The following is a 22040-nucleotide window of genomic DNA, read 5'->3' on the forward strand; positions in this document are numbered from 1 at the left end:
AGCCATGTTTTAATGGCCTCTGGACTTCGACTCCCAGAATTCCTGAGTCAGCCATGTTTTAATGGCCTCTGGACTTCAACTCCCAGAATTCCTGAGTCAGCCATGTTTTAATGGCCTCTGGACTTCAACTCCCAGAACTCCTGAGTCAGCCATGTTTTAATGGCCTCTGGACTTCAACTCCCAGAATTCCTGAGTCAGCCATGTTTTAATGGCCTCTGGACTTTGACTCCCAGAATTCCTGAGTTAGCCATGTTTTAATGGCCTCTGGACTTCGACTCCCAGAATTCCTGAATGCTGCAGGGGGGGAGGCAGTTTTAGGGTTTCAACAGGTACAGCGTCCAAATCACACACACACAAACACATACCATAATATTCCAATTTATTCAGGAGTTGGTTACACCACCTTGTGTCGAGTTCCTGGGACAACCTTTTAAAAACAACTTAAGACATAAACGGAACAAGCTCACGGAAGAGCAGTGAAGATATTCTGAGGACTAGAACCTTAGGACGATCTATTAAGTACAGAGAATATTTAATCTGAAAAAGATACTGTATAACCGAGCTGGCTTAGGACAGAATTCTTTCAAAGTACATGAATGTCACAGCTGTTTCAGATCAGGGTTTCTCAACTGTGTCCCTTTGAAGATGGGGGGAGACTTCAGCTCCCAGAATCCCCCAGCCAGCAAAGATTTAACAACAAATGTGTTGAGAGAACTTTTATTAAGTTTTTTTTTTAAATAAGCTTTCTTAATAGATGGTGGGAATGCAGTCGATGTAATATATCTTGACTTCAGCAAAGTGGGGGGGAAATAACCCACAACAAGCTAAATTAATAAGCAAGTTAAAGGTAATTCAATGCGAAACTGGTTTGCTGGCTGGGGGATTCTGGGGGGTTGAAGCCCACCTGTTTAAAAGAGGCCAAAGTTGAGAATTGTTGGGGTTTTTTGGGGGGGGGGGGATTGTTCCATGGAGGATTTTTGCCCGCCCAGAAGTCTCTGCGAGGAAAAAAAAAGAAAGAAATTGGAACCCCGCGTCAAGCCAGCTTTTAATGCGCTTTGGGAATTCCATCCCATCCGTTGCAGAAAATTCGGCTTTTCTTTCGGATTTCGCTTCGTTCGCTGCAGCGTGATTTGAATGCACGACACCCCCCCCCCAAAAAAAAACCAGCTAACGGGAGGTTGGAAGAAACCACGCCACACCCGCCCGTAGCAGGTATTTTCGAGAACGCCGTTTTGCGAAATTCGCGACGTTCCTGGAGAAAGTCGGGAAGGAACTCAAAAGGAGGCGACGCTCGTCCGAGACAGACCTTCCGCCTTCATGCCGGCACGGGGGAGTGGGTGGGTGGGTGGGTGTTGGGGACGGACGCTGAAGCAGCCAACGGGGGTGGGTGGGTGGGGGGTCTTCCAGGCTCACTTGTGGTAGAAACGCTGACCTTGTGGGTGCTGTATGAAGGGGTGTCGGGGGGCCGTTTGGGGAGACGCCTGGAAGCCGGACTGCAAGAGAGAAGCCGATGAGAAGAGGTTTAAACACACACACACCACTCTCGGGCACAATCACATTTGGGGTTCACCGTGCAGGTGCTGATCCAGAAACCAGGAGGTGGTGAGTTCTAGTCCTGCCTTAGGCATGGAAACTGGCGGGTGGCCTTTTAGGCCAATGACCAGCGGACGGTGGAGTTCTTCTCGTTTAAGGCATGAAAGTTATCTGGGCGACATCGGCCAATAACCAGGCGACAGTGAGTTCTAGTCCCATCTTATGTACGGAAGCCACCTGGGCGACCTCGGGACAATCGTGGGGAGACGGTGAGTTCTAGTCCTCATTCAGGCATGAAAGCCGGCTGGGTGACTTTGGGCCAATCACCAGGAGACGGTGAGTTCTAGTCCCACCTTATGAAAGCCAGCTGGGTGACTTGGATAAGTCACCAGGAGGTGGGGAGTTCTAGTCCTCATTTAGGCATGAAAGCCAGCTAGGTGACTGGGCCAATCACCAAGAGACAGTGAGTTCTAGTCCCATCTTAGGCATGCAAGCCAGCTGGATCACTTTGGGCCAATCACCAGGAGACGGTGAGTTCTAGTTCTCCATTAGGCCCAAAAGCCAGCTAGCTGACTGTGGGTCAATCCCCAGGAGATGGTGAGTTCTAGTCCCACCTCAGGCGTGAAAGCCAGCTGAGTGACAATGGAGAAGTCACCAGGCGTTGTGAGTTCTAGTCTCACTTTAATTGCTTTAATTTCAACCATCCCTCCCCTCCCCCAGGGGGAAAACGTACCGTGTGAGGCTGCTGTGGGAAGCTCCCCGGAGACGCAGGCCGGGCAGTGTGAGTGTAGGCCAAAGTGGGCTGCAGAACGTGGGAAAAGGAGAAAAGGAAAAGAAAAAAGCAGATTTAAGACCAAGAGTTCACGTTTCCCAAGATAAACCTGCTTTTGATCCTGGATCATTGGTTCTACACCTCTGGAGTGGTACGGTGGCCTAGAGGTGGAGCTCTCTCGCCTCCCAATCAGCAGGCGGTGCGTTTGATCCTAGATAGAGACGGATATTTCTCTCTCTCTGGGCAGAGCGAGAATATCTCTGCCAAACAAAACTCCTCATTGGCGACAGGGAAGGGCATCCGGCCAGCAAACACGTTCAGCTCCATTCAGTTGCCTAGATGCCACCCCCGCAAGGGATTATGAGGTCGTTAAGAGATGATGATTATTTCTACATCTCTAATAAAGTTGATTATATTGTGAGAGGGAGGGCAGATCAATAATAATAATAATAATAATAATCATCATCATCATCATCATCATCATCATCATCCATCAGCCAGCAGGACCAGAAAGGACTTGATCGCCGACTCGGCCACTTAAACCAGCAGAAATTACAATGCCATCACTCTGACGGGCACCGGCTCTGCCCAATGCCGGCCTTACCTTGGCGCTGGCCTGCATTTGGACGGGGAGCTGGGAGGCTTGTAGGAGACCCTGGTTCGGATGGAGCGCCTGGGGGTGCATCGGACGAAGGGTTGACTGAAAGACACAAGGGTCAAGGCACAAAGGGTCAGCCCACCCACCCTTCTCTCTCAAAGGGATGCCCTCCGTTTGAGGGCAGGGAGAAGGGCCCACTCAGCCCGTCTAGATACCTCCGGGTGGCCCCAAGGCATTTTTTTATCCGACAGGCACCTGATTTCTACCCTCCAGATTTAAACAGGAAAACAGGACTTTGGATCCCATGTAGGTTAACAATAAGGACTAGAACTCACCGTCTCCTGGTGATTGGGACAAAGTCACCCAGCTAGATTTCATGCGTAAGGGGGAACTAGAACTTCCAGTTTCCTAGTGATTGGCCCAAAGTCACCCGGCTGGCTTTCATGGATAAAATGGGACTAGAACTCACCCTCTCCTGGTGATTGGCCCAAAGTCACCCAGCTGGCTTTCGTGCCTAAGGCAAGACTAGAAATCCCAGTCTCCTGATCATTGACCCAAAGTCACCCAGCCAGCTTTCCTTCCTAAGGTGGAACTAGAACTCCCAGTCTCTTGATCATTGGCTCAAAGTCACCCAGCTGGCTTTCGTGCCTAAGGCAGGACTATAACTCACTGTCTCCGGGTGATTTCCCCAGTCACCCCGCCAACTTCCATGCCTAAACTGGAACTAGAATTCACCGTCTCCTGGTTTCTTGCCTGATCTCCCAACCCTTAGCCCAAACCGGCCAGCTCCCATGGCCGGCTCCTCTTGAAACACGGGAACTGGCCAAGAAATGCTCAGGATTCGAACTCACCGAATCCGTAAATCCGGACTGCTGATTGGCGTGTTCCAGTTGCTTCTGGAGAGGGATGGTGGTGCTCGGAGGGATGAAGCCTTAAGCAGACAGAAAAAGAAGGTGGAAAGAAGAAAGGAAGGAGGGGGGGAGGGAGGGAGAAGGGGGGAATGGAGGAAATGAAGGGAGGGATGGAGGGAGGGTGGGAGAGGAAGGAGGGGAAAGGGAGGGATGAGGGAGGATGGAAAGAAAGGAAGGAGGAAGGGATGGGGGAAGGATGGAAGGGGGGAAGGAGGAATGGATGAAGGGAGCGATTAAAGAAGGAAGGATGGAGGGAGGGAGAAGGGGAATGGAGGATGGGATGGAGGGAGGATGGAAGGAGGGGATGAAAGAAGAAAAGAAGGAAGGGAGGGAGGAGGGAATGGAGGGAGAGGAAAGAGGGGGAAGGAGGAAGGGAGGGATGAGGGAGGATGGAAAGAAGAAAGGAAGGAAGGATGGAGGGAGAAGGGGAATGGAGGATGGGATGGAGGGAGGATGGAAGGAGGAAGGAAGGGATGAAAGAAGAAAGGAAGGAAGGGAGGGAGGAGGGAATGGAGGAAGGAATGGAGGGAGAGGAAAGAGGGGGAAGGAGGAAGGGAGGGATGAGGGAGGATGGAAAGAAGAAAGGAAGGAAGGAGGGAGGGAGGAGAAGGAACATTCTTGATCCGTCTGGCAAAAAGGTGCAAAGGGGAAAAGATGCTCCCAGCAGGGGGATGGGATGGATGGCCTCAGGGACCCTCCCCATCCTTGGGCTCAGAACTTACCCGCCTGGGCAGTGGGGAAGTGCCCATGGATGGCATAACCAGGCTGCTGCTGGGGCAAATACTGCATCGTGGAGAAAGCTGACGGGCCTGGGAGGGGGTGGGGGAGGGAAAGAGAAGTGGGTGGGATGTTGGTTTAATCCTGGCTTGTTCTCAAGAGCCCACCTCCCCACCCCCCGACTGACCCGCCCCTCTCCATCCTCTGGCCTGCTCACCTCGGATGGACTGGCTGCTGGCGTAGCTGACGGGCACCGTGTGCTGGCCCTGCCCCACGGCATAGGGGCTGTGCCCACTTTGGCTGCCCTGGTACTGCCCGTGTTCCGGGGTGCCCCCTGGGAAAGCTTGTTGCGCAGCAAAATGTCGGGTCTGTCAGGGAGAAGCGACACCCCCCCCCCCAAAAAAAGTGGGGATCAGAAGACAACTCTGGATTTGTTCCTGGATGCTCCAGTCCTGAAAGACCAGCCCCCCCAATGCAGGAAATCCTCGACTTACAATGGTTCATTTTACGACCGTTCAAAGTTACAACGGATGTGACTTAGCAACCAGCTCCTATTTATGACGGTCGCAACGCCCCTGGGGTCACCGACCCCTTCTTGCGACCTCTTGGCAAGCGAATTGAATGGGGAAGCCCGGATTCACTTAACAACCGTGGTGTTCCTCACTTAACAACCAAAGGGATTCATTAACGGCGGCAAGAAGAGCCATAAAACGGGACAAACCCCCCGCTGGACCTGTGTTTCACTTAGCGATGTAAATGCTCGGTTCAGTTGCAGTCGTAAGTCAGAGACCTTCTGTTAGAAGGCCACGGCCACATGTTTAAGACTTGGGGGGCTTCTCCCGCCATTCCCCACCCATCCACGATCACAAGTTTCGATAAACCAAATTGTAACCAAGTTTGACGTGTCGTGGGAACGAAGTTTTCCCTGGGGTGGTAAACGATACCGCGAGGTGCTAGCTTAGCGTCGCTTGTTCGAACAACCACGACGACTCAAACCAGGTTCTGCGCAAGGTGTGAACGGGTCAGAGAGTTGGTCAAGGGCACCAAAGGCTTAACAGTTCACCCGTGGAACTCCTTGCCACCAGATGTTGTGGGTGCTCCAATGCTGGAGGTTTTCGAGACGGGATCGGACCCCCATTGGTCTGAAATAGTATGAAGGTTTCCTGCCTGAGCAAGGGGTTGGACTAGAAGACCTCTTAAGGTCCCTTCCAGCTCTGCTATTCTACAATCGATTCACCTGTGGAACTCCTTGCCACCAGATGTTGTGGATGCTCCAACACTGGAGGTTTTTAAAAAAGACATTGGACAGCCGCTCGTCAGAGATGGCCTAGCACAGGAGCCACAAATGTCCTACCCGGAAGCCCCCCGTTCAATTCTGGAGCCCACCGGAAGTCCAGTTCCCCCCACCATAGAGTCTCCTCCTAGCACGGCCTCCTTTTTCCTCCACCTGCCCTAACCGAAAGCCCCATCCATTGTGGAGCCCACGGGCGACAGGGAGCCACAGCAGAAGGATAAAAGGGACTCCTGCTTGAGCAGGGGGTTGGGCTAGGTGACCTCCAGGGTGCCTTCCAACTCTATTATTCTGTGTTCACAGGGGTTGTTATGACACCCCCCGCAGTCCCTCCCCTCCACCCCAGGTAAGACGAGGCAGGCTGGGATCCAAGACAGCCCCCCCTGCTTTTGAGTGAAGACAGGCTGCCCCTGTTGGGGGTCTTTACCGTGATGACGGGCGGTCCGAACATCTGCTTCGCCCGGTCAGCTGGGATGAGGGTGGTCGCCCTGTTGTGTCCACCGGGACTCCCTGCGGAGAAAACCCACCAATCACAACTGACTACACTGACCGGCTGCCCACCTGGCCATCCAAAGCGAGTCTGGGCGGCTTCTCTTCTTCGGCTTAAAATAGTAATCCCCGAACAGAGTTAGTCCTCGATTCACAACGGTTCATTTAGCGACCGTTCAAAGTTACGATGGCACTGAACAAAGGGGCTTCGGACCAATTTTTCACACTTATGACCGATGCTGCCATTCCCCGATCAAAATTCACACGCTCTGGCACTGTCTCGTATTTATGACGGTCCCTGCGTCCCAGAGGCGGGTGGATGGGGTGTCATGTGATCCCCTTTTGCGACCGTCTGGTGGACAAAATCAATGGGGGAAGCCAGATTCACTTAACGACTGGGAATGGCAGTGTTTCATTTAACAACGGTGTCTAGAAAGGTCGTAAAACGGGGCAAAATTCGTATAACAAACTTCTCACTGAACAACAGAAATTTGGAGCTCAGTTGTGGCTGTAAGTTGAGGACTATAACTGTACAGGTAGGTCTTTTGATTTACAGTTTTTTTAGTGACGGTCGGAAGTTATGAAGGAATGGAAAAAAGGGACTTAGGACTGTTTTTCACACTTATGACTGTCGCAGTACCCCCCCCCCCCCCTTAACAAAATTCAGACGCTTGGCAACTGACTCATACTTATGGCGGTCGCAGCGTTGTGTGTGTGTGTGTGTGTGTGTGTGTGTGTGTGTGTGAGAGAGGTGATCCCCTTTTGTGACCTTCTGATGTGCAAAGTGGACCGGGGGGCGGGGAGATTTGCTTAACGAACGTGCGACTAACTTAAACAACTGCTGCGATTCCGATAAAGAACCGTGTGCACGGAAGGTCGTAAAACGAGGCAAACTTCACTTAACCGTCGTCTCTCGTTGAGCAAACGGAAATTCGGGGCTCGGTTGTGGTTGTAAGCTGAGGACTCCCCTGTATTCCCATCCTCCCCCCCCTCTCCCTCCTTCCAGCTGCTTCTCTGGAGCTGCAGTCCCCACCGATGCCCCCTCCCTGCCTGGATCTCAGCCCCCCCCCGGCCCCCAACTCAACGGAGTCCCAACCCACCTTGCATGTTGAGGATGTGGGTCCCAGCATGCACAGCCATCCCCTGCTGGTAGGCAGCCGCCGCTAAGGTCGTCATGTCACTGAGTGGGAGGCGGGGGGGAGGGGAAGCAACGGAAAGATGTCAGTGCCCCCCCCAGAGCAGCCCTGACACCCCCCCCCAGCTAAGTGGCGGCCAGCAAGCCCCTCTTCACTTGGATGCCCCCTTCACATTGGAAACGTATCGTGAGGGCTTTTGACCCCCCCCCCGCCAAAAAGAAGGGAAACGGCCTCTAACACTCCCTCCCCTGCCCTTCTAGCACGGATGACGTTCCCTAGTTGGGTCCTGAAACGTCTGCAAGGAAATCCCAGACCTAACAAAGCACCAAGGACCCCACAGTCCTCCTCCTCCCCACAAACTCCTCTCTCTTCTAGCACTGATGATGTTCCCTAGTTGGGTCATGAAACCTCTGCAAGGAAACCCCCAAACTCAAGAGATCCCCAAGGACCCCACAATCCTTTACTTCCTCCTCCTGCTACTCTCTGCAAATCCCACCCTCTTCTAACACTGATGATATCACCTAGTTAGATCATGAAATGTCTGCAGGAAAACCAGCCAGCTCAGAGAGCACCCAGGACCCCACAGTTCCTCCCCTTCTTCCTCCCCATTCCCCTCTCCTCCTCTTCCTCCTCCTCCTCCTGTCTGCAAACCCCCCTCCCTTCTAACACTGACAATGTCACCTAGTTGGGTCATGAAACGTCTGCAGGAAAACCAGCCAGGGAGGGCCAGAGATGCTTAGTCAGAAATATCGTTTTGTCAGCGACTGGGTCTCCCCCATTTGGGGCCAAGAGGAGGCAGAAGAAAACCGTGTGTGTGTGTGTTTGTGTGTGTGACATTTGTGCCTTGAAAGCTGCTGGGTTAGGCCCCCTCCCACCCCACCCAAAAGAGGCAGGGCTCTGCTGGAGACGGTGCCAGGACCTGGTGGCCTGACCGGAAGGTGGGAGGGGGGGGGAGAAGGAGGGTGCCTTGGGCTGCAGAAGGCTGGGCAATGAGCCCTCTGCCCCACGGAGGGGGAAGGGGAGAGGGGAGGCGTGGGGAGAAGCCCCCCTGGCCCACCTTTGCTCCTTGCGACGGCGTTTCTCCTCTTCGTGCAGGACTTTCTTGAGTTGGAGGAAGAGCTGATGCTTCTCCTCCTGCAAGGCCTGGAGTTTCTCCTGCAGCTTTAAGATCTGGGGAGGGAGGGGGAGGGGGGGGAAAGGGAGGGGGGTCAGTCAAGGGGGGCTACCAGTTGGGGAGGGTTTTTGTTGCTGTTGAAAAGTTTATTTTTATTTTCACACCACGACATCTTAACCAGCCCTATTTTGTGTTCTCCCATATTATCTCAGTTCCTCTTGACCATCAACTACCATTTGCTCTTCTGCTTTCCATATTCCCTGTTCCACCCTCCCTCCTCTCCTCCTCCCTCCCTCCTTTCTTCCCTCTGCTGTCCCTTCTCCCCTTCCCCTTCTCCTCTTTCCACTCCTCCTCTCTCTCCTCCTCTTTTCCTCCCTTCTGCTTCCCTCTCTCCTAACCCCTCTCTTCCTCCTCTCCCCCCCCCCCCCCTTCCTCTCTTCCACTTAGCTTGCATGATGTATTTCAGCATCCGGGCAAACTCCATTTAATATTGATGGTATTGATAATTACGTTTCGTGTTACATCTTTCGTGTTCATCATTTTAATAAGCATCCTCCTTTTAAAGGTGTACATTATCTATCTATCTATCTATCTATCTATCTATCATCTATCTATCTATATCATCTATCTATATCATCTATCTATCATTCTATATCTCTATCTATCTATCTATCTATCTATCTATCTATCTATCTATCATCTATCTATCTATCTATCATCTATCTATCTATCATCTATCTATCTATCTATCTATCTATCTATCTATCTATCTATCATCTATCTATCTATCATCTATCTATCTATCTATCATCTATCTATCTATCTATCTATCTATCTATCTATCTATCTATCTACTATCTATCATCTATCTCTATCTATCATCTATCTATCTATCTATCATCTATCTATCTATCTATCTATCTACTATCATCTATCTCTATCTATCATCTATCTATCATCTATCTATCTATCTATCTATCTATCTATCTATCTATCTATCTATCTATCTATCTATCATCTTTCTGTCTGTCTATTGATCTATCAATCTATCTATCTATCATCAATCATCTATCTATCTCTCTATCATCTATCTATCTATCTATCATCTATCTATCTATCTATCTATCTATCTATCTATCTATCTATCTATCTATCTATCTATCATCTATCATCTTTCTGTCTATCTATTGATCTATCAAGCTATCTATCATCAATCATCTATTTATCATCTATCTATCTATCTATCTATCTATCTATCTATCTATCTATCTATCTATCATCTTTCTGTCTGTATCTATTGATCTATCAATCTATCTATCTATCATCTATCTATCTAACCATCCCATTGTTATTCTCCCCCCCCCAAAAAAAACCCATATTTTGTGGGCAGAGTGGGGGCCGGGTTCAGAATTCCCAGCTATCCCCATAGTAATATTACATAGTTATACATCATTCCACACCCCAAATTTTTAAATCTCTTCTTAGAGTCTTATAGTTATTTTATATTTCGCGTTCCCCCTCCATTTTTTAATCCCATCTCTTTTCTCATTTGATACTTACCCTTATCTATAGCCAAATATTTATTTCTCATTCATCTGCTGGTGCCTATTATGATAGGGGAGGGGCTTTTTTGAGGCTCCTCCCCCCTGGCTGGTAACCCACCCACCCGCTCACCTGCTCCTTGGTCTCCTCCAGCGACATGCGCTCCTCCATCTCCTTCTTCCTCCTCCTCTCCTGCTCCTCCTTCATCTTCTGCTCCATCATCTTGTCCACCTCTTCCTCTTCTGTGGGAAAGAGGGAGGGGCTGCTACCAAGTGGGGCAGCGCCTGCTCCCCTCCCTTTACAAAGGGGCAGGCGTTGACCCATCTGCCAGCTCCTCGGAGGTAGGGAGGGTGGGGGCGCCCCCTGCGCCTTTTCACGCCCTCGGGACTTCGGTTCCCAGAATGCCCCAGCTAGCGCTCCCCCCTCCCCTTCAGGAGCTCTGGGACCCCTCCCAAGTTTGGGAGGACGCTCCTGAATGTGGGGATTATCAACCCCCCCCCCAGGCTTCCTCATTTTACGACATGAAATCTGCCACTGCAAACCAGGGGAAGAGTCCAATCAGGGTCATTTTATATGCCTTGCGGACTTCGACTCCCAGAATCCCCTAGTCTGGTGAGGCCGAGCGCCTCCCCTCCATGGGCACGAAACGGCCAGCCGTGCCAACCGGCCGATGCCAAAGGAGCGGGTGAGACCGTCAGGGGAAGCTTCCTGAAGCCCCTTATCCAAGGGGGGAGTGTCAGTTTTTTGGGGGGAGTGTCCCTTGTTTGGGGGATGAGGGTCCCCCCAAGGATGTGGGGGGGGGGAAGTTGACTGCTTGGGTCAAGGTTGACCAAGACCTGGCATGGTTGGCTCCATGGAGTTGGGAAGGCCAAGCGTGGCGACTTTCATGCCTTGTGGACTTCAACTCCCAGAACTGGCTTAGCAATGAAAATTCTGGGGTCAGCTGTGGTCATATAGACCACCGTGTGTGTGTGTGTGTGTGTGTGTTTGTGTGTGTGTAAATATTGGGGGGGGCACTCCTGCAAGTTGGGGTGTGTGTGTGTGTTGCGGGGGGGGGGCATGGAAATGTAGAGCGGCCGAAGTGGGAGGGGGAGCGTTCTGGAAGTCTATGGGGGGGCAGGGGGCTGGAAGAGGGGGTCTGCAAGGGCGGGGAAACCCCTGGAAATGTGAAGGGGACTGAAAGTGTAGAGGCCTGAGGGGGGGGGGGAGGGGGCGTCTGGAAGTCCCTGGAGGTCAGGAAATATGGGGGGGGTCTGGAAGTCCGGGGGGGGGAAGGTCTCAAATGGGGGAGGGGCTGAAAAGGAGGAATGTGGAAGAGAGGGCTTCAGCAAGGGCGGGGGGGGGACTGGAAGGGTGTGTGTGTGTGTGGGGGGGTCCTGCAAGAGGGGAGGATGCGGGGGGGGGGGCTGGAAGGGCTCTGGTTGTGTCTGTCTCCCCCTGACGCTTCCTCTCTTTGGGGGGGGCTGGGGGTCTGGAATTCGGGGGGGGGTCTGCAAAGGCAGAAGGGGGGGAGATCTGGGAAGGGTGCGTATGTGTGTAAGTTGGGGGTGTTGCAAGTGGGGAGGGGGGAGACGGGGGGGAGGGACGTGGGAGGGAGGGGGCGTCTTGGGGGGGGCTGTCTCTCACCCTGCCGCTTCCTCTCCCTCTCCACCATGACGTGCCGGTGGAGGGCGCGGGCCATGGCCGAGCTCAGCTTCGGGCGCTCCAGCAGGGCCGGCATGGCGGCGGTCGCAATCCTCGCGGCGCCCGGAGACCCCCGGGGGATGGAGGGAGGGCGACGGCGGTACGGCGGACAGAGATTCCGCCCCTCCCCGGACTCACTTCCGCCGAGGCGCTTCCGCTTCCGGGTCGTCCTTCGCCCCCCGACCCCCCGCACTCGCGCGCAGAACCCGGGAATGAGAAAGGGGCGGGGACTGCATGCAAATAGGCAGGCGGTGGGCGTGGCTGCCTCCGCCCTCTCTTGCTGCCTTCTCCTCTCCAGCAGGGAAAAAAATCCTCCCTCCTTTCCCTTCCCTTTCTCCTTCCTTCTTTCCCTCCTCCCTTCCTTCTATCCCCCCTTCCTTCTGTCCCTCCTCCCTCCTTTTCCTGCTTCCTTCCTTTCTTCTTTCCCTCCTTCCTTCCATCTCTTCCTTCTTTCCCTCCTTCCTTCCATCTCTTCCTTCTTTCCCTCCTCCCTTCTTTCCCTCCTCCCTCCCTTCTATCCCCCCTTCCTTCCTTCCTTCCTTCCTCCTTTTCCTCTTCCTTCCTTCCTTCTGTCCCTCCTCCCTCCTTTTCCTGCTTCCTTCCTTTTCTCCTTCCTTCCTTCTTTCCCTCCTTCCTTCCTCCTTTCCCTCCTTCCTTCCTCCTTTCTTCCATCCCTTCCTTCTTTCCCTCCTTCCTTCCTTCCTTCCTCCTTTTCCTCTTCCTTCCTTTTCTCCTTCCTTCCTTCTTTCCCTCCTTCCTTCTTTCTTTCCCTCCTCCCTTCCTTCTATCCCTTCCTTCCTTCCTCCTTTTCCTCTTCCTTCCTTCCTTCTGTCCCTCCTCCCTCCTTTTCCTGCTTCCTTCCTTTTCTCCTTCCTTCTTTCCCTCCTTCCTTCTTTCCCTTCCTTCCTTCTTTCCCTCCTTCCTTCCTTCTTTCCCTCCTTCCTTCCTTCTTTCCCTCCTCCCTTCTTTCCCTCCTCCCTTCCTTCTATCCCCCCTTCCTTCCTCCTTTTCCTCTTCCTTCCTTCTGTCCCTCCTTCCTTCCTTTTCTCCTCCCTTCTTTCCTTTTTTCCCTCCTTCCTTCCTTTTCTCCTCCCTCCCTTCTTTCCCTCCTCCCTTCCTTCTTTTCCTCCTCCCTTCCTGCTCCAACAACGCTCTTGCGAGGTAGGACAGGAGGAGGTAGCAGAATACCCAGTCTGGCTCAGTGAAGGGGGGGGCGGGAAAGCGAGATGGGGGCACTTCGGAGGAGATAAGTTGCAGCCCCTTCCCATCAAAACCTGGAAATGCAGGGGAGGGGGGTGGTCTACATGCTTTCATTGCAGGGGTGGGGGACCCAATATTCTTTTGGGGGGATGGGTGGGGTGGAGGGGGCTGGCTTTGATCCGACGCACCTTGACCTTCAGAGGTCATCTAGCCCAGCCCCTTTTGCTGGCTGGAGCCCCCCCCCCCCCGATAAAACGGGGCCCACCCCTCTGCTTGCAGCCGTTCCATGAACGGGGGGGGGGGCCCTCTGCGCCCTCTCAGTCGTCCACCGTTTTGTACCTGAACTTTTATTCGCCTTAAAAAAATGGTGGCTGACTGCTTAGCTCTGGGATGGGAAACCACCAGGAGATCTCGGGAAGAGGAAATTGTTGGCAAACTGAGGGCTTTCTGCTTTGAACCCACTGAATTTTAGTAGCCTTTCTTTTGTAGCTGCTGACTCACACGCAGGCTTCCAACCGGTCCTCTTCGCCATGTCTTTTCCACAGGAATAATGCAGGCAGTCCTCAGCTTACGACAATTCATTTAGTGACCGTCCACAAAGTTACGATGGCACTGGAAAAAAGGGGCGCGGGACCAGCTTTCCGTACGTACGACCGTGGTATCCCTGCGGTCATGTGATCCAAACTCAAACACCCTTGGCAACGGACTCACATTTACGACGGTTGTAGATGTTCCGGAGTCACATGATCCCCCCCCCCCCCGGTTTTGCGACCTTCCGAGAAGCCCAAGTCAATGGGGTGATGCCGGATTCACTTAACAACCGGGTTATTGACTTATCAATGGCACCGATTCACTCAACAACGGAAAAGTCGCAAAGCGGGGCAAAACTCAACCAATGTTGCACTTAACGACAGAAACGTTGGGCTCAATGGCGGTCCTAAGTCCTACGTGTATTGGATTTCCAGGTTGTTTGCTGGATCTGTTCCTCGCCCTGGCCTACCTTGGAGGGCTGGCGTGAAGATCCTGTAGAGCAGACGGAAGCTGTTCTCCAGCCAGCCAGCCAGCCGAAGCCCAATTACCTGGGACGCACAGCTCCCTTACTTGCCACCCAGGCCTCCAGGGGTTGTGGTAATCTCGCACACGTATGAACCCAAGGACAGGACAAGGGTGATGTTCCTTCACCATCCTTGGAGATCTGGCGATTGTGGTTTTCTAGTAGCAAGTGTGCTCCCTGAATATCACTGGGTGGCCCCTTTTCCCTAGCCACCTCTCAGCAGGGCAGTTTATTCTGATTTGATAATTATTAATAAGTATTGATAATCCTGCATTGACAACCAAACCTTCGGCAACCGTTCCAAGGGACAACGGCGCTGAGGAAAAAGTTCCTTACGACCGCTCCTCGCAATTATGACCCTTAACGGCATCCTTACAGTCAGTGGGATCAAAATGTGGGTGCTGGGTGTGTATTTAACGACGGGGGTCACCATTTGCGACCCTCTCAGCTGGCTTCTGACGAGCAAAGTCAACAAAGGGAGCCAGATTCACCTAACGACCACATGATTCGCTTAACGACCACCGGATTCACTTAACAACCCCAGCAAAGAAAGCTTGGAAAACCGAGCAGGGTTCACTTAACGCAGGGGTGTCCAAACTTGAGAACTTTAAGACTTGTGGACTTCAATTCCCAGAATTGCTGGCTGGGGAATTCTGGGAGTTGAAGTCCACAAGTCTTAAAGTTCTCAAGTTTGGACACCCAATTGGCGTCATACAGACTACCGGTCCTCAACTTACGACCCCTTACCGAGCACAAGATTTCTGTTGTTAAGTGGGACATTTGTTAAATGCAATTCCCCCCCTCCCCCCGTTACGTTTCTTGCCGCTGTTGTTAAGTGAAGCCCTGCCGTTCGTTCAGTGAGTAACACAGTCGTTAACCGGATCTGGCTTCCCCGTTGATTTTGCTTGCCAAAAGGACACAAAAGGAAATCACATGATATTTCTCCCCCCTCCCCAATGACGCTGCCACCGTCATAAGTACACGCCAGTTGCCAAGCCTCTGAATTTTTGATCGCGAGTCGCTGCAACTATCATAAGGATGAAAAACGGTTATAAGTCACTTGTTTTCAGTGCCGTCATCACTCCAGATGGACACTAAACGAGCGGTTATAAGTCCAGGACTATGTAATAATAATAATAAAAAATGCACAAAAATTGCAGAACAGACACTAAACGAGAGGTTGTAAGTCCAGGACTATGTAGTAATAATAATAAAAAATGCACAATTTTTTTTGCAAAAATGACACTAAACAAAAGGTTGTAAGTCCAGGACTATGTAATAATAATAAAAAATGCACAAAAATTGCAAAAACGTCACTAAACGAGCGGTTATAAGTCCAGGACTATGTAATAATTATAATAATAAAAAATGCACAAAAATTGCAGAACAGACACTAAATGAGTAGTTCTAAATCCAGGACTGCAAAATAATAATTAAAAATGCACAAAAATTGCAAAAAGGACACTAAATGAGCGGTTATAAGTCCAGGACTATGTAATAATAATAATAATAATAATAATAATAATAATAATAATAATAATAATAATAATAATAATAATAATAATAATAATAATAATAATAATAATAATAATAATAATAATAAATGCACAAAAATTGCAAAAATGACACTAAATGAGCGGTTATAAATCCAGGACTACAAAATAATAATAAAAATGCACAAAAATTGCAGAACGGACACTAAACGAGCGGTTATAAGTCCAAAACTACAAAATAATAATAATAATAATAATAATAATTAAAAAATGCACAAATATTCCAGAATTGGCCTTTTACCTCTGCTGTTTTCTCAACGCTGAAATACAAAAAAAAAAAATATTTTTCTCTTGTTTTGTTTCTCACTTTATTTGAAAGCTGCTTAGAGGGGATTTTGAAACCTCGGGGGGTTCACGGGTCATAAATAAGGAGGGGGGGATTCTTAAAATGCGATTTGGGGAGGGGGTGTCAGGGGAGTCACGAAAGACACAAACCCAAAGCCGGTTGAACTGTGGTTTATAAACCATCGGAGGGGGGGGCAGAGGGGGGGGAGATGGGGGGGGGGAAGGAAGGGAAACAATTTAATTTTTGTCCAAAAAAAGGGGGGTGGGGGAAATAATACATCCAGAGGGGGAAAAAAACCCTCCCGAATCCCACAGATGTAAAAAAAAAAAAAAAAGGCAATTCTTGCCCCCCCCCAACAAATAAAGTGAAGAAGCAGCATAAATAGCATTTAAAATACAAATCGAAGAAGGAGGGGGGGGGGCAGGACCACGGGCTCCGCATCCTTTCCGCCCTCCCCCTCCCTGAAAAAAATTCACATTTTTTTTCTGACGAGGAGCACATCAATAAATAAGGGTAGGGGGGAAACAGGAGGAGGAGAATGGAGGGGGGGGGGTCGGTTTGCACAGGTATCCTGCGCGATTCCTCCCCCCCCCCCACACATCACCGGGAAATTGGAGCACTCATTAGACCGGGAGAATAAGCGTGAACGAAAGAAAATAAGAATAAATGTGCTTTTTTTTTCTTTTCCTTTTTATGAGGAGTGGGGGGGCACGGTCTGTCTTGACGGTCGTTGGAGGGAATCCGTCGCAAAACGAGGAAATGGCGCATTTCCCCTCACCCCCACGTGACGCTTCTGTAAATCTGGCCTGCTGACCTCCTGGCAGACCCCCCCCCCAAAGAATGAACCCAACAGGGTGGGTGGGTGGGTGGGTCTGGCGACCCGAGGGGGGTCTCAATGCCGCCACTGTGTAGAAAGAAGGTGCCGAAAAATGTTCTTAAAATCCAGAATTCTGGATTAAGGGGAGGGGGTTGATGAGCACCCCCCCGTCCCCAGAGCTCCGTCAGTGTGCCTAAGTGCCTGCCCAGGGAGGGGGTGTCCCCCGAGAAAGATGATGCCCCCCCCTACCCCTAAAGACCCTTCCCCAGGGAAAGAGGCATGGGGGCAAGGAAGGAAACGAGGAAAGGAAGTGGTCGGTCTGTAGAAATCTCCACGCACCGGTGGGGGGGGGGGGGGGAGGAGAAGGGGGTTTCAGAAAGACCCTTCCCCAAGTCCTTTTGTGGCAACTAAAGACCCCCCCTCTTTTTCCCCCCCCTTCATGCTCTTAACAGTCTCCCAGCCCCCCTCCCCTCCCCATTAGCTTGTCTCGTCTCTGTGCAAAAGAAAATAAAAGGAGGCGAAGAGCCCCCTCCCCAAGAGGCAGCCCCCTCCCCCCAAAAAAGTTCTTTTCCCAAAGGGAGTCCTCCGTCTGGCCGTAAAAGTTGACCCTCTCCTTGCTTGGACGTGCCGTTTCCAGCCGTCGTCGGAGCCCCCCCCCCAGAAGGAGAGGGGGGGGCGTTTTGGCAAAAGCTGCGGCGTCCCTTCTGTCACCCCCCCTCCACCGCAGAGGGCAAGGGGAGGGGGGGCTTTCTCACTCCACGCGAATCAGCAGGCCGAAGAGGACGGTAGCACCTTTCTCCTTGGTGACCCACTCGATCTCGGCGCTGCTGAAGCGGGGGTCCACGGGCTCGGAGGCCGGTTGCGTGGGGGGGCAAACCTTGTAGGAGCCGGGACGGACGCAGACCTGCAACGCCACCTGGGCCGAGTGCTGCCGGTGAGACTTTGGGTCTTTGAATCTGGGGAGGGGGGCAAAACAAAGAGACAGGTGGCTGGGCTTACTTACACGCCGGGATTGACGGGCCGATGTGGCCGAGGGGGGTCCAATGGACTCCGGTCAAACTCCCATTTGGAAGGAGCGAAGGAAGGAAGGAAGGCCGGAGGGCAGGGTGGATAAACAGGAATGATTTTTAAAACATTTTTTTTTAAAAAAATTGTATTTTTTAAAATTTCAATTGGGTTTTTAACATTTAAATCGGAATTTTTAAAAACGTAAATTGTACTTTTTAACATCTAAATTGGATTTTCTAAAATTTAAGTCGCATTCTTTAAAATGTAAATTGGATTTTTTAACGTTTAAATTGGATTTTTAAATATTAAATTGGACTTTTTAAAAATGCAAATCCAATTTTTTAAAATTTAAGTTGGACTTTTTAAATTTGAAATCGTATTTTTTAAAAATGTAAACCTGATTTTTTAAAATGTAAATTGGATTTTTAAATTTGAAATCGTATTTTTTAACATTTAAATCAGATTTTTAAAAATGTAAATTAGATTTTTTAAAATTTAAATCATTTAAAAAAATTTTTTTAATCAAATTTATTTTCAAAATTTTTATCAAATTTATTTTTAATCAATTGCTTTTGGAGCAAAAATGCATGTATGCGCATGAAAAAAAACACTTTGGCAACTGATCATACCACCTTGGCTGCCATTTGGACTTTTTTTGAACCCACCCTGCAGGTTTCCCCCCTCCCTCCCCGCGCCCCAATCAGACACCTTCCGCTACCACCCCCCGCCCGCCCATGAGACCTACTGCACTTTGGTGGCAAAAGGCTCCAGTCCCGCGTAGCGCAGGGTGGGCGACAGGACGACGTGGTGGGCTTCCTCGCGCCCCTGGATACTGTTCTCCTCCGCCTCCAGATAGACCCCGTTGGGGCCACTGCCGGTGCCCCCTCCCTGCGGATCGGCCTTCACCGGACGGCAGCTCAGAATCGACGTGCTCCCTGTGGGGGAAGCAGGGTTGACCCAGCTTAGGTGCAGGCTCCCCAAAAGGCTGAAGAGCGGGGAAGGGGGGGGGGGGCAGAGCCAGTCACAAAAGAGAGCAAACTCTTTTGCTCTTTTGAGGGTGAGGGTACCCCCCAGCACCCCATGGAGCCCCCCAAGGTCATCTAGCTCAACCCTCCGCCTTCCTCTTTTGGAGACCCTCAATACTGGATGTCATTTTAGAAAAGGGTTCCCTTCCCTGCAGCTTTTATCCACAAGAGAAAGGCAGTGCTAGAATTCCCGGCCTCCTGGTTTTCAGAAGGGTTTGCCACTGCGTCTTTTTGAGGGCTGAGGGAGATCGGCTGGCCTGAGATCACCCGGCTGGCTTCATGCTGAAGGCAATACTAGAACTCCCAGCCTCCCGGATCCTAGACTGGTCCCTTCACTTACCAGGCACAAGTTCCCCTTGATCCAACATGCGGCGCACGGCTCCGATGCTGGTCCCATGGTAGGCCATGTGCCACTTCTTCGAGGTGCTGGCCACATCCAGACGGGGGTTTATTCTACAAGGAATGGGTGGGTGGGAGGAAGTCTGAAAAAGTCTGAAACCCCTTCCACGAACGAGGCCTGCAACAGCCTCATCTTCACACAGGTAGTCCTCGACTTATGACCACAACAAAATTTTCATCACTAAGCAAGGCAGTTGTTAAGTTTCGTCCCATTTTACAACATGTTTTGCCTTGGCCGTTACGCCAATCCCGGCAGGCGATTGGCCTCTGGGACTCCTGTTAAGCCAAGTCCATTCGCTCCACTTTACAACCTTTCTTGCCGCTGTGGTTAAGTGAATCACGGTGGTTGCTAAGTGGGTTGCACGATCGTTAAGCGAACTTGGCTACCACGCTGCTTGTCAGAAGGTCACAAAAGGGGACCGCGGGACAGGGCGACCGTTGTAAATGTGACTCGGCTGTCAAGCATCCAAACATAAACCACGTGACCACGGGGGAAGAGTGGTCGTTAAGTGTGAAAAACGGTCCCGAGTCACTTTCTGCATTGCTGGGGTAATGCCAGGCCTGCAGCCATTTTTTCTTTTGGACGTTAGGCCTGCCACACTGTCTATTATTCCACGGTGCATTTTCTATGGTGGGAAAATGGGATTGTACGGAGTTAGACAGCAGGTAGCCATAACAACATCCTTTCTGGAAAGCCAAGGTCATCCTTTGTCTTTGAACCTCTGCACCTGGATGGGTGGAAGCTGCCAGCGTGGCAGTGGGAGATGGGACCATGGGATGGACTTGTGGGTGTGGGGGGCAAGATCATAAACTTTCAACTGGGTGGGGAAAACTGGGAAGCTTTCAGATTCGGGTTTTCCCAGATGTGCCAACATGGCTCTCTTCATAAATTGGAACTTTGAGGAATCCTTTGCCTTGGAATCTGATTTAATTCTGGATGCTATTTGGAACGGTCACTAAATGAACGGTCGTAAGTCGAGGACCGCCTGCAGCGCCCAAAGGCGTACCTGAGGCTGAAGCGGCACCACCCGAAAGGCAAGGCGTAGTCCCGGGGGGGCTCCCCCCGCTTGTAGTAGGCCTCGTCCCCTCGCAGCTTGTGGCACGACTCGCAGTAGCAAAGGCTCCGCTTGGGGTCTTCCGTGAAGTAGGCATCTGGGGAGGGGGAGAATTGGGGTGGGGGGGAGGACGGGGGAGAGAAGGACACGGTTAGGAAGGGGGCCCATAGGCCCTGCACAGTCAGCCCCGAATTCATTCGGATTTCTTCGTGTGGGATCTGGGGGGGTCTAGGACTCTTTTTTCCATTTCATTTGATGACTGCAGGGCCTTTCCTTTCCTCCAATTATTCTTCTTTTAGGAAAAACCCCCAAATCTCAGCCAATGACTTCAGGCAAGTTACGAAGATAAAAAGCCCCACAGCCGAATCATGAAAAACACAAAAACCACCTTTTTATCTCTCTCTCTCTCTCTCCCTCTCTATCTCATCTATCTATCTATCTATCTATCTATCTATCTATCTATCTATCTATCTATCTATCTATCTATCTATATCTCTATATATCTATCAATCTATATCTCTCTATCTATAATCTATATCTATCTATTTATCTATCATCTATCTATCTATCTATCTAATCATCTATCTATCTATCTATCATCTATCTATCTATCTATCATCTATCTATCTATCTATCATCTGTCATCTATATCTATCATCTATCTCTCAATCATCTATCTATATCTATCATCTATCTATCATTTATCTATCTAATCTCTATCATCTATGTATATCTATCAATGTATATCTATCTATATCTATCATCTATCTCTATCTATCTATCTATCATCTATCTATCTATCTATCATCTATCTATCTATCTATCTATCTATCTATCTATCTATCTATCTAATCATCTATCTCTATATCTATCTATCTATCCATCCATCCATCCATCCATCCATCCATCCATCCATCCATCCATCCATCCCCCTACCTGTATCTATAGAGCTGTATCTCTTTCTCTCATCTATCTGTCTGTCTGTCTGTCTTTCTCTATATCTGTCCTTTTGTCTATCTCTCCGTCCATCCATCCGTCCATCATCTTCTCTCTTTTTCTCATCTATATCACCATCATTTCTCTAATAATCTATTGTGCCTCTCTCTCCCAGTATCTCTTCCCCTCCCCTCCCTACCTCATATTATCTGTCTGTCTGTCTGTCATTTCAAGAAAAGATCCATCCATCCATATCTATCATCTATCTCATATTATCTGCATTGCTCTATAACCTACCTGTCTGTCTATCCCTCCCTCCCTCTCAATCCTTGTGTCTGACTGTCCATCCACCCATTCATCCACCCATCCAGTCCACGGAGGGGGGAAGCCAGATTCGCTGAACGACCGCGCGACTGACTTAACAGCCGTGCCAAGGAACGAGGCAGAATGAGGCAACCGCCGACTCCCCCCCTCCCCCTCCCTCTCTCCCTCTCACCTGGCAGGAGGAGGAGGTCCTTGAAGCGGGCGCAGAGGGAGTGGTACTCGCAGACCTTGGCGGGGTTGACGTCCATGGGGGGCATCCAGCAGACGCTCTCCTTGATGCCTGGCGGGGAGGAAAGGCAGGCAATTGGGGGGGGCTGCGGGGAGGCTCAAGGACCCCAAAGAGAGAAAGGCCGCCTCGTTTAAAGACACCCTCCCGCCAAACGAGAGAACCCGCGAGACGGCGGGGCAACCGTGAGGAACAAACCAAGTTTGTTTAGAAGCCGAGAAGGGAGAAGCCGCCAAGCCCCGGAACAGAAGTTGCCCTTCGGAGGTGGCATGTGTGTGTGGTGGTGGTGGGGGGGGGAAGGTTTGCGACCGTCAGCCGGCTGGCGCAGAAACTAGAAGTCTGCCTCTTCCGGTTTCTGGCACTGCAGGGCG

The 22040-nt window shown here is 50.8% G+C and overlaps 2 protein-coding genes across 6 annotated transcripts in view; both read right to left on the reverse strand.

Moving 5' to 3' along the window:
- Nucleotides 1-1264: 1264 nt before the first annotated feature.
- On the reverse strand, nucleotides 1265-11955 carry LOC309400437 (G protein pathway suppressor 2-like). Of its 2 annotated transcripts, none has more exons than XM_081968929.1 (11): nucleotides 11730-11955; nucleotides 10236-10345; nucleotides 8505-8617; nucleotides 7412-7491; nucleotides 6250-6332; nucleotides 4749-4899; nucleotides 4537-4623; nucleotides 3755-3834; nucleotides 2910-3005; nucleotides 2267-2335; nucleotides 1265-1493 (listed from the first exon to the last, which is right to left on the reverse strand). In XM_081968929.1, exons 1-11 carry the CDS (start codon nucleotides 11821-11823, stop codon nucleotides 1410-1412), a joined length of 1047 nt encoding a protein of 348 aa, XP_081825055.1. In that variant the 5' UTR covers nucleotides 11824-11955; the 3' UTR covers nucleotides 1265-1409. The 2 variants fall into 2 exon arrangements, with proteins under 2 accessions (XP_081825055.1, XP_081825054.1); XM_081968928.1 differs by having other exon boundaries at nucleotides 10236-10399.
- Nucleotides 11956-15665: 3710 nt separating this feature from the next.
- LOC309400431 (neuralized-like protein 4) overlaps nucleotides 15666-22040 on the reverse strand; it is a gene marked incomplete at its 5' end in the record, with an annotated part of 35751 nt that continues 29376 nt past the window's right edge. For all 4 annotated transcript variants that reach the window (XM_081968916.1, XM_081968919.1, XM_081968917.1 and 1 more), the window contains 5 exons: nucleotides 15666-17652; nucleotides 18450-18639; nucleotides 19070-19182; nucleotides 20136-20280; nucleotides 21616-21723. In XM_081968916.1, the coding sequence (XP_081825042.1) occupies nucleotides 17448-17652; nucleotides 18450-18639; nucleotides 19070-19182; nucleotides 20136-20280; nucleotides 21616-21723 (761 nt within the window). In that variant the 3' untranslated portion in view covers nucleotides 15666-17447. The remainder of the gene's footprint in view (nucleotides 17653-18449; nucleotides 18640-19069; nucleotides 19183-20135; nucleotides 20281-21615; nucleotides 21724-22040) is intronic.

Source organism: Natrix helvetica (genome assembly GCF_964273705.1).
Source record: "Natrix helvetica genome assembly, chromosome: W".
In the NCBI taxonomy this organism is placed as follows: domain Eukaryota; kingdom Metazoa; phylum Chordata; class Lepidosauria; order Squamata; family Natricidae; genus Natrix; species Natrix helvetica.

Excerpts from the sequence above, each read along its gene's own strand:
- LOC309400437 (XM_081968928.1), bottom strand. The coding sequence starts at position 11,823 with ATGCCGGCCCTGCTGGAGCGCCCGAAGCTGAGCTCGGCCATGGCCCGC. Across the intron at positions 4,900-6,249 it reads TCGGACCGCCCGTCATCACG|ACCCGACATTTTGCTGCGCA; the intron begins GTAAAGACCCCC and ends TCTCCCTGACAG. Across the intron at positions 4,624-4,748 it reads CAGCAGCCAGTCCATCCGAG|GCCCGTCAGCTTTCTCCACG; the intron begins GTGAGCAGGCCA and ends ACCCCCTCCCAG.